General features: G+C 43.9%; 1 protein-coding gene across 4 annotated transcripts in view; it reads right to left on the bottom strand.

Annotated features, from left to right (window-relative positions):
• Positions 1 to 9,356: 9,356 nt before the first annotated feature.
• Positions 9,357 to 11,213, bottom strand: part of CLCN1 (chloride voltage-gated channel 1) — a 52,472-nt gene continuing 50,615 nt past the window's right edge. For all 4 annotated transcript variants that reach the window (XM_061365433.1, XM_061365434.1, XM_061365431.1 and 1 more), the window contains exon 23: positions 9,357 to 11,068. In XM_061365433.1, the coding sequence (XP_061221417.1) occupies positions 10,670 to 11,068 (399 nt within the window). In that variant the 3' untranslated portion in view covers positions 9,357 to 10,669. The remainder of the gene's footprint in view (positions 11,069 to 11,213) is intronic.

Genomic DNA, 11,213 nt, shown 5'->3' with positions numbered 1-11,213 from the left:
TGCACAGCTGACCCCACAGCAAGCCAAAGCACTTTTGGCTTACCATTAAAGTGAAGAGGGAACAGCTGTGAGCAGAGGGAGAGGCAGCACTGGTCTCAGCAGCTGGCCTTTGTATCAGGTTAGGGAGACTGGGAAAGTGCACTTTGAAATGGCATCTTCATGATGAGTCTAAGCTGCTAAAAAGAGCTGTCATGCCTCCTCCCTTCTGTCACCACCAGCTGTATCCTTCTACTGCCTAAGAAGCACAGTGCTGACACTCATTTGGCTGCTCAGAAACTGGCCCCATTGAAAACTAACCCAGTCTCTTGACACGATAAGGATTTCAGTGGGATCAGCTCCTTGTATTGATTTACTCAGTAAGGCAAGCATCACTGCGGGCTGGAGAAGCGTGCAGATAGTCATGTTGAACAATATTCTTTGGTTGCAAATGCAATTTAAATTATCTTAAGCTGGTTGTAAAATATCTGTTTGAAAAGAATAAACCCAGCTAGGGTACCAGGGAGGACATATTCCCCCCTTCCTTCTCTAGTGTTTTCCTTAGAATTCCTAGTATGCTCTTACCTGATTTGGATTTTGTTGTTATTTAATGCCCTGTTATCTCCCTCACTATTCTCTCCCCTTCCACAGGCTCCTTTGAGATAAACCTTTGCAATCGGGCAGGAGGAGAGAAGTAATGTGATATATGCATAGAATTAGTAAAGGTAACGTGCACAAATATCATATGCACTCAGTGATCCATGGCAGCTAAAGATACCGATAAGCCTTCTCCTGTAATGGCAAGAGGCAGAGCCTTGTGCAGGAGTGAAGCACAGCTGTTGGACGTGAGGTTTATCCCTAACTTTAAGCTAGTTCCAGTTTAGTGTGAGATCCAGAATGGCACTTCACACCTAGGAAGAGTCTTCTGTGCATGATGTACTGTGTACAACAACTGAAAACTATTAGTTGTAGGCCCAGAGAACCGGAGAGAAGGAAACTATTCTCTTTATTTCACAAAGGTATGAGGTATGGTGGTGAGGCAAAGTAGTGTGCGACAATACAGGCTCATGGACAACTTTGTGTGCTCTGTGCAATGGTGCAATAGCAAGGAGAAGTCTAGCCAGAGAGGGAAAGACATTGAAAGGCTTGGGAAAAAGATCAAGAAAGGCTTGACATCTTACGGTTACCATGGCAGACTCCAGGCAGAATGGGCTCAGTTACAGTATGGCTACACAATCTGTAGCTCCAGGGTTGGTGTAGCTTAGAGTACTCCTTGGTCCAAGCCACACTTCTTTCTGAAAGACACAGTGGTAGGAAAGAGACTGTCCTGAATTTAAGCACCTGCTGGCTTCTTTTTCATCATGGTTGCGAAATACTTCACAATAAACTCTTCAGGGAAATCGTGTAAGAAATACACCGAATAGGAACTTAGTCATTGTCCAAATGACGATAATGTGTGATCTATGCTCACTGGCAACCCCAAATATCTAAATTTAGCTCAGTTTGCTTTAACTGCTGTATTGACAATAGCCTAGAAGGAGAAACAGACTAAAATAAATCCATCTCTAAATTTTGTAGAGAGCAGAGCAACATTGGCATAGTCTAAGCTCTTCCCTCTCATTTCTCCCAGATGGAATGTCCCATGTTCCTTGTTCAGACAGCTACAAACAATCTGGGATTTCCCTTAAAGAAACTGTTTGACGTTTTCCAAAAGGAAAATGAAAAGAAAAGAGAGAAAACCAACCAACCAAACCAACCAAACCAATCACCATTCATATACAGGGATTTTCAGCAGCTGATGCCAGTACACCTAGGAAAATATAAGGAAGTTTCATCTTTGATTCTCCTCCCTTGTAGCAATCTGACAGGGAAAGGCTTCTATGCCATGGCTCAGGGAAAGGACAAACAAACAGGAAAATGTGAGTAAAGTAGTGCCTATTAGAACTCAGTGCATGTGTAGGACAGCCTACAGTCATTAAAGCACAGTCTCAAATATGAATGCAAGCTGTAAAGTCAATGTCAGGTGCCTCTTTTATAGGCTTTTTCCAGGCTAAGTAGTAGTGAACCACCTGCACAGGAGCAGCAGAGAAGAGCAGGACATCTGTGCCAGATCAATGTATCTCTGTCCCAGAACATGTCGTGGACCCTGGGCAAGGCTGTCTGGAACACTACACTCTTTCAGGAGCACAGCCAGCTTAATGAATTCACTGGGGTAGGGATGGACACAAATGGTTATGATATTAATAAGTAGACATGGAAGAACCATGCTTAGAGAATTAGGGTCTATTTTATATCCTTCCACTGACATTTTTCTGCAGCATAGCAGAACAAAGTGTTATCTTTTCCTTGAAAATCACGAGCAGCTCTGCGATCATCAGTGTTGTCCTGTGCAGGAAAAGAAAAACAAAGAAACAACACAGAGATATATTTTTCTGGTGCAGATACACATTGTTGGAAGAGAAAAAATGTAGTCAGGCAGTCACCTTCTGAGAAAGAGTTTGCTTACTAAAACCATAAAGACTTTATCAAGACTGTTCTCATTGCAGATATTATAGAATCAGTGTGTGGTTTGGGTTCGAAAGGACCTTAAAGATCATCTAGCTCCAACCTCCCTTAGGAGCTACTACTGGTGTCTTCCACGAAGAGAGAGATTGCAGTATTCTGTGGAAAGAATGCTAGTGAGGATCTTCCCCATCTCCATTGACTGGGGACATTGTAATGCCCTCTGAAACCAAGTCTTGTTTTTGCTTTACCATAAGGGATCAAATATCCATGCTAGCAAGACAAAAACATCTAAAAAGGCTTTCCTCCATTATGGAGACAAGATCGTGCGCCAAGATTTACTTCAAATAAGGTAAAGGCATCTAGTCCAGATTCCCTGGCTTTCTGTATTCATTTTCATTGGACATGGAAATTCAGTCATGAGTTGGGAGGTCTAAAGGTTGAGAACCCTTTCCAGAACTCTGCCATGTTCCCAGTGGAGGTGGACTTCCCTTCTTTTCAGATACTGCATGTGTGAGCAATGTAGCAAGCCCAAAACTCTTTTGCAGGTATATATTCTCATTTGGCTTCATTTTCAATTCTCTGGTTTGTGGATGTTGTGCATGGTTGGAAACCCTATGCTATAAAATTTGGACTCCAACGTAATTTTATGGGGAACAGGGTTTCTCTTGTTTCAGCTGTTTTCAGATATGGGAGGGTACAGTCTGAGGATGTGGGAGGTAAAAGGGTGGTGGATGGGAGTTTCAGTGGCATGCAGAATGGATTCCTGAAGCATGTTTAAAATTCACTAAAGACTTGGGTCTTCAAATGTTATATTCTCAGTATCTGAAACTGCTTTAGCATTAAGTGTATGGGACAACAGAGGTTGTTGCAAAGCAATTTTAAAGAGCTTACAGAGCCTGTAAACATTTTCTGTAGGGGGTAGCTGCATGGTGATTGTATGTTTTCTTTCAGGCTAGTGTTTACAGAGGTGCATTGATGTTTGGGGGGAAAGTATTAAATGGAAGAAAAACATAAAGGGAAAGGGACCCAGTATTGAAAGCTTTCATCCTTACCTGTCCCACATTAGCCCTTAGTAACTAAAATGAGTCTTGATTTGCCTTTGGTCTTCCAGCTCCAAAACATGTTTGCCTGAACATTTTTGTTGGATATACTTCGCATGTTTTGATAATGTGACTTATGAGATAACACTTCTGGAAAGCTATATAAATACATACATGTACAACCACATACATACATGTACACACACTGCATATAGACTTAGGAAAATATATGGCACTATACACCTCCATGCCTGTATGTGGCAGCAACCACAGTAAAGGAGGGGAGGTAGCTCAAAATAGCATGTACAGTCCTTTATGGAGTTGTTATTAAACAGAATGTGGTCTTGCCCTCCTGGCTGGTGGAAGTGTTTTATTTCTGTGGGACTGGTTCCAGGGGAGTTGCGTCTGAGGAAGGAGGATCCTAGGAAGAGGGGGTGGGTCTCAATGAGATAGCCTGATGGAGGACATTGAAAAGGATCCATGGTGGCTGGAAGAAGCATTCCAGAGCAGGAAAGATATGATACATTATTTCTAATTAAGAAGATAAGAACATCACTCGTTTTGACTATTCAGGGCTAAAATATCTTACGTGCCTGTGACATAAACGCCAGGCCATTGCAGCAGATTTGGGGATAGTATCACATCGATGGGGCTCTCTAGTTTAGCACAGAGTGAGTTTTCCTCACTGTTACACTGAAACAGCACTTTCCAGACAATACATGTAAGGTTTGTCCTGATGTTGGTGACATACAGACAAGTCTGGTACAGAGCTGGATGGAAGTTTCACAACAGCAGGTTAGGACAGGACACAAAGAGGAAGAGTCTGATGCTGGGGTTGGAAAAGGGACTGGCACTGGGTAGCAAGACTGTGGGTTCACTTTTCAGTTTTAAATCAGTGCTTCTCAGGCTGTCGGTCTCATAGCAGGTTGGGGAATTGGTTGAACCAGAGGGAGAGGAGCATCTCTGCACTTCCAACATCGTTGTATCATCTACTTCTGATTTAGGCAGGCCATTAGGCCATATCTAGTAGCTCTTTTTTTACCATACAAGAATTTTAAGTTTTAGCCATAAAAGATATCCATTTCCTGTGTGAAGATACTGACACTTTTCCACTGGTTCTTGCAGGGGCTAAGCAATGTCACTTGTGCTTTATTCAGCTAATCTTTGCTGTCTGTGTTCCATTTGAAGTTAATTTGCTTCCTTCCAGTTTACCTGCCTTTGCTACTGAATAGATTTCCACCCTCCCCTTGGTATGTATGTCTGCATAACTGTGTTCATACAATTAACTGTGACTTCTGTAAGACACACATATTTAACTCCTTTAGGGTTTTGTTTTCTGGGGTTTTATTTATTTACTTACTTGGTTTTGTCCATCCTGTAAGTGTCCCAGCTCCTGGTTCTGGGGTTTTGGTTTCTTTCACATTTTTGTTTCAAAACAGCCTCTAATTTGTCACTATTTGTTTTTTAAATGCAGTATGTCAAACGGAATCAGTTATTTCACATATGTTTAAGCCGTGAGGCTCTGTGAAAATAACACAGCTCTGGACCTGGAAGTCATACTTCTGCATAGGAAGAATGTCTCTTTTACATTTCACATTATGCTCCAAAGGTGGTGTGCAGCTGCTGAGTGCTTCACCCAACAGAACTATTCTACCATCATACTGGTTTACGGTTATCCCTAAGATAAGTACATCTCCTCTGCATTTAGCTGCTTAGCCCTAAAATGAAATCATTCTGTTATATTCGTTTAGATAACAATTTGCCCCGAACGCTGATCTGCGCTTTCTGCTGATTTCTCTTTAGACTGGATGGCAAATCTACGACACGTTTCTCTTATGTTACTGTCTTACAAGCTCTCGTGTTCCAGCAGTGAATGAAAACAGTAAATAAAAAGGTATAAGACCATTCTTGCCGCACACTTCACTTAGCTCTGCACTTTGCCAGCTGCAAGGGTATTTTCTGTGCAGTTTCTCAGAGAGAGAAACAGCAAATTTGGTTTAAGCATAAGATTCTGTGGCATATTTGGTCATAATCCAACATCTCACAGCTCCCATTTCTTTTCACAGCTCATTTGCTTAAGTGGGAGAAAGCAGATTTACTTTTTTCTCGCAAATTCCTCATAAACCTTCCATTGCTGTCTTTTGCACTCATTTCTGTGTGGAAAAAACTGCAAGCTTCTAACTTGCTTTTGTGTGAATTTAGTTCTGAACATGTCTTAATAGGTCTTCTATTTTTACCTTCTGTTCTTCAGACTAAGTAGCTATTCAGTAAATAGCCAGCTATTAGCAGCTTTTAGGTTGTTCATATGAAGCAGACAAGTCACATTTTCATTTCTTTATATTCTGCTTCCTTTATCAATTTGCCTCAACATACTTTCTCCTCCGTGTCAAGTGCAATCCTTCAAGTCGGTCAGGTATGTTTCAGTAACTGTTTTCACTATGGAGCAGCAGATGTTTGCACAAGCAGCACACCAAACTTCTGGGATGCGAGCAAATGCTCATTTGAAAGGCCAGAGCTTGAATGACAAATAGATTTGGCAGAGCCTGGCTTCATTTAGCTAGCGCACTAATCCCGGTGTCCACGGTACTGTCTTTAACGCTGTGAGGCTGCACAGGACTTACTGACTTCCAGCCACCTGAGGGAGAAGGAGATGTGGCTCAAAGCATAGGCAACCTAATCACAGAGCTACCTGCTATTGCATGCCCATGATTTGGAAGACGTGGGCTCTGTGTGTGGGTACATGTGCACAGGGTTGTCTGTCCAGTATGGGGGGTTGCAGGCACCCAGGAGGCTGTGGTTGATGGTCAGGACCAGCTTAAGCTTCCCTTCCACAAATAAAGCCTTAAACATTTTGTACCCCATGGCTTAAGGTGAAAGAGTTTTTTCTCTATGTGAGAATGCTACTGCCCAGGCACGGCTTTTGTGCAGAAATATGGATTATTGGTTTCCAGTGTTGATTAAACTGTTACGTGCCCAAATCCTTGCTTATGTGGCCATGAAAAACTTAGCACTTGCTGTGACAGCATTTTTAACTGTGGTTTTAATTATACCCTTCCTGGGTTAAACTGCCTTGTCCAAGAGGGGTCTTTACTTGCTCAGCTGCTTATTGCTCTGTCTTGCACTCTCTGGCTACAAAAGACACAATTCTATACATTATGTTCATAGCTGGGGACATGGGGACAGTTATTTTTTTATGAACTCTTGATTCTGTCTCTATTTCTGGTTGTACTGACTGGTTTTGTCCATAGGGTTAACAAGCTAGAACTTCTTTAGTCTGAAGCAATTTGTCAACCAAAACAAAGTTACATTGTCCAGGTAGACTTTTCTTGTCCATCTTCATGCATTTTCTCCATCCTAATCATGACCGAGTCTCTTAGACCTGTCATAGCTACCCAAAGCCCTATTTGTTGTCTTGTCAACCTTAAGTCTTACTTCTTTCTTTTCAATTCTTTACCTTGATGAATTTAGCAATAAGACTTCTGCTTTCACATGCCATGGAAAAGGAAGGCTTCAGCTTTTCGCTAGATTAAAATTTAATGGATAACCTCTTGCCTTCATCAACAGAGAATCAGTAAATGGCAATTAGATGAGCTCAAGACTAATTTTATCTCAAAGAAACAAGGTCAAAGGAGTTTTTCACTATTTTAGTGGTGGTGGTAGTGTTTTCCCAACATCTGCTCTGGTGGGTATTTTCAGTATTATGTTGTTCTCAGACTGTTATATGTTGGGTACCAAATGTAGTTCGACACGTGTTTGGAGTTGAAAATGGTGAAAAAGATCAGCTCTATTTTAGTGCTTTGAGTGGTAGCGACAAGCCTGGCGTAGCATGAATCTCTGATTAAAATAATGCTTCTGTGCAACTGCACGTGGCATTAAGGAGAAAAGCAAGCTTCTGTGGTTTAAAACAGCCTCAGAGCTTCTTGGGTTTGGACGTTTGTGCGTGGACTTTTGGGGGCAGATCTGAGATTTGACTTCCCCACTGAATGGGAAGGCTTCAGCACTGATGCAAATTCTGGAGACATTCTGAGTTGGAGCAAAACTGATTTGTGTGTGTAGGGTAGCCAAGCCTGTGCTACTTGGGTAGGAGAGGGATGTGGGTTTTAGAGTGTTAGATCAGTGTGACTTTGTTTGCTGGACAAAGCTTTTTAAGTTTAAGCTTTGAGGGGGCCTGCTGGGATTGCCTAAGAGGCTCTAGCTTAGAGTTCCCTTGACAAAGGTCCTGTGTCAGTTCACTGCACATTTCACACCTATTACAGAACTCAGCACCAGCTCAGTGAAGACTGTATTCGTAAAACGGAAGTGGAAACATCTTCAGCCATCGCAAACCATCTTTGCAGGATGTACTTTGTCCCCTCTTGGCTCCCTATACACAGAAGTATTTATACATACTTCTCTCCAGGTGAGAAAATGGTACAGATGAATGCTGATCTGCTCCAGGTGTGAGGGCATACCTGGAATGAATCTTGAATAGTACTTCCAAAGAGCAGCAGTAACACTCACCTTCCAGCTACTCCAGCTCTGCATGGTAACTCCGGGACAGCTAAAGGCAATAGGAATGGAGAGAGATGTGCATGTGTGGACATACGTCTGTTTGCGCTTGTACTCTCAGGTGAAGGGCTCAAGAAGCTTTCCAGGTTAGCTTGTGTCTTAGAGCTCCCCAAACCTTCCCATGTGCATAATTTTTGTTCCAGCTTCATCTCCCCCAGCTCACAATCTGTCTGTCATGACTCACACACTCTCTGGCTTTGATTTAGACTCCATCTGCTTTCTCAGCCAGTCAGATCCCAGTTCTTCTGTAACACACCGTAGGAGAAGTGTGGGACTGGAGTAGAACATAGCTCTGTATTCAGGAGAGAGGAGGGGGAGGTGTATTGACTCCTGCCTCCAAATTTCTCCTTGTCTCAGAGCTAAGCTGCAAAATGCAAGCCTTGTACCTGGTGTAGTACAATGAGGCAGGGGCTGACCTGCAGAAACTTGTCCTTCCTGAGGGCGTGTGGATCCTCAGATCAGATTTGGTCTCAGAGCTGCCACTCCCCATACACTTATGTGTATTTAAAAGGAATGGCCTTTCCCCTACACTTCCCTTAAAACACTACCACTGTTCCCTGAGGTAAAACAGCAGTTGCTTTGCCCCTTCTCTGTAGGCAGGGGAAGGTGACACAAAGGTAGGAGGGAGGCTGTGTGCTAATGCCTTGCAGCTAGCAATGTGCCACAACCCTCCGGTGGAGGCAAGCAGCTGGTGTGTGTGAGAGACTTGCTCTCAGATCACCACAATCTTCTCACAAGGACAGGGTGACATCAGAGGAGATCATTTAGCCAGGGAAAGGTTGTTCCCAGTTAGCTTATAGAGGGGGATCGTGTGTCAAACACAATATGGAGCTGGTGGGCTCTGAATTCCAGACAGCAAAACCAAACCTCTCCCTCATTAAGGAACTACTCATGTTCCTTATACCCAGGTAGGGGAGATTTGCCTTGCCACAGACTCTCTCACCCATGAGCATCATCAGAGAGGAACTGGCACAAGGTCAATCCTTGGCCTAGAGAGACTGGGTCAGAAGGAATGGTTTTTACGTGCTCCTGAGACAGCTTATGAAAAATCACCCATTAAGGTGAAACGGGTCACTCTGAGTTAGGGGATGCTTTGCTGATACCAGCATGTGGCCCAGCGTCGGGGAGAATACCCTCCAAGAACATATTCTCAGAGCCTAAATTTCTTCTCTGTTGCTGGTAAGTGGAAACACATCCAATGGGACTTCATCTGGGTGCTATGACACACCAGAAATGTGACAGAAAGAAATGCAGAACGTTAGAGGAAAGCCACAGAAGACACAGAAGTTGATTTTGCCTATTTACTGAGAAAACCTCACAAGGCCAGTGAGTTAAACAAAGCAGCATCTTACCTTCGGATGCTGAGGTTTTGCATGCATGACACAAACTGACAAGACATCTTTCTGCAATACGGAGCTCAAGATCTGCTCCAGATTTAGAACTGGAATAGAGGGGGATGCTGCAGACAAGGGCTGAGGTCTTTACTGTTAGTCACAATGGAGACAAGCTGGAAAAAGTGAGAGCTGGAATTCCAGATATGCAGAAATACGTGGAAAGGAGGCAGGGTAGAATTACCAGGAAAGAGAGCAGGAATTCTCAAGGATAAACCTGTTTTCAAGGCGTAGGGAATGTGGCTTCCCTCTGCTGCAGTTCTTGTCAGCCTGCTAACATTCCGTAATTCCTTATTTTGTTCCTATATTTTAAGACTATAACTTTGTAAAAATGGTGATTCAGAGAGACAGACAGGTTTTGCAATACAGGTGCACGCAGGCTGTTTCACTCCTCTTCCTCCAACACTGAGGATGCCCCCACTTAAGAGTTTCCCATTCTATTTAAAGAGTCCAGACATGATGGGCAAACAAAGAGTTTCCTCCCTTCCAGTGCTTTTCTTAGAGCCCTGGCTGAATTCAAGACATGAGACACAGATTACATATTTTCCTCCTATCTATTTTTAGGGCATGGCTCAGCTAAAGGACAGAGGAGAAGCTCCTAACTGCACACCCACCCAAGAAAAGCCCAGAGTTAAAACTGAGAAAGAGGAAAAATGTTCTACATGGGAATGTTGGGGGGGATCTAAGATAAGAGCTAGAGGAACTGTGGCAACATGGACAGGATTACAGTCAGAAGCAGCAATATGCTCCTAGGCTGGAGGTCTGGCTGTGTTTACGCTGGTACGTGCAGCCAGCTGTGACACAGATGATACCAATTCCAAGGTGACACCGAGAATGAGAAAAGCTGCTCCTTCTCCAGTTTCTACATGGCAGATTGAACCAGAGCATCCTGATGGTGCCCAGCAGTATTCACATCCTGTTACAATCCCTTTTACCATGTTATATAAATATGGCAGAAGCCTAAGTACTGTAAGCCCAATCTTAACCACCTTAAACTCCACATCTGACTCCTGCACACACCCATATAGTCCAATACTCTTTCCACAGACAGAGAGCAGCAGTAAAAAGGGTCAGTCTGATGCCCCTTCTCCCAGCTGAATCAATCCTCTGTGGCGATTGCAAAGAACATCCAAAAGCTTCTCTTTGAGGAGCAAACACGAGAAAACTGGCTCAACTGAAGAGTGTGAATGACTACTCCTCTCACACCAGCTATAAGGGGACATCCTCATCCTCATCTTCATCCTCATCCAGGTCAGTGGAGCGTAGGCTTATGTCCTTGAGGATGTCCGAGATGCTTTCAGCAACTGGCCCTGTCAGCTCCATCTCTTCCAACTCAGTATCAGTGGCAGAAGTGGAGAATGGGACTTCCCCCTCTTCATGGAAGTGTGAGTGCTGGGGGGAGTGCGTGCTGGGAAGCAGTGGGCTCTCTGTGCGCAAGTCCGCTGCTTGCTGTGCTGCCGCCATGGAGCTGTCCTGTCGGCTCCACGACTGAGTGGCCTGAGTGGCCTTCTCCGTGCTGATGGAATTCCGGTTGGTGTCACGGAAGCTGGCAAGTGGTGGGCGCAGGCGAACCCCAGAGCGTGTGGAGCCCTCTATTGCCTTCTGGAGCTACGAGAAGAGAAAAAGCTCAGCAAAAATGGATGAGAGGGAGGCTGACCCAGCCCTACAAGCAGAAGTTCATCTACCCTCCAGGGTAAAGGAATCACAACTAGAGAGAGACACAGCTCTGCCTCTGGGGCCTGTGGAGATCATC

Source organism: Neopsephotus bourkii, unplaced genomic scaffold (genome assembly GCF_033783945.1).
Source record: "Neopsephotus bourkii isolate Nb327-2 ecotype Australia unplaced genomic scaffold, CSIRO-AGI_Nbou_v1 NB_1287, whole genome shotgun sequence".
Taxonomy (NCBI): domain Eukaryota; kingdom Metazoa; phylum Chordata; class Aves; order Psittaciformes; family Psittacidae; genus Neopsephotus; species Neopsephotus bourkii.
Note: the sequence above shows the minus strand (reverse complement) of the source record. Positions and strands in the feature narration are given on the sequence as shown.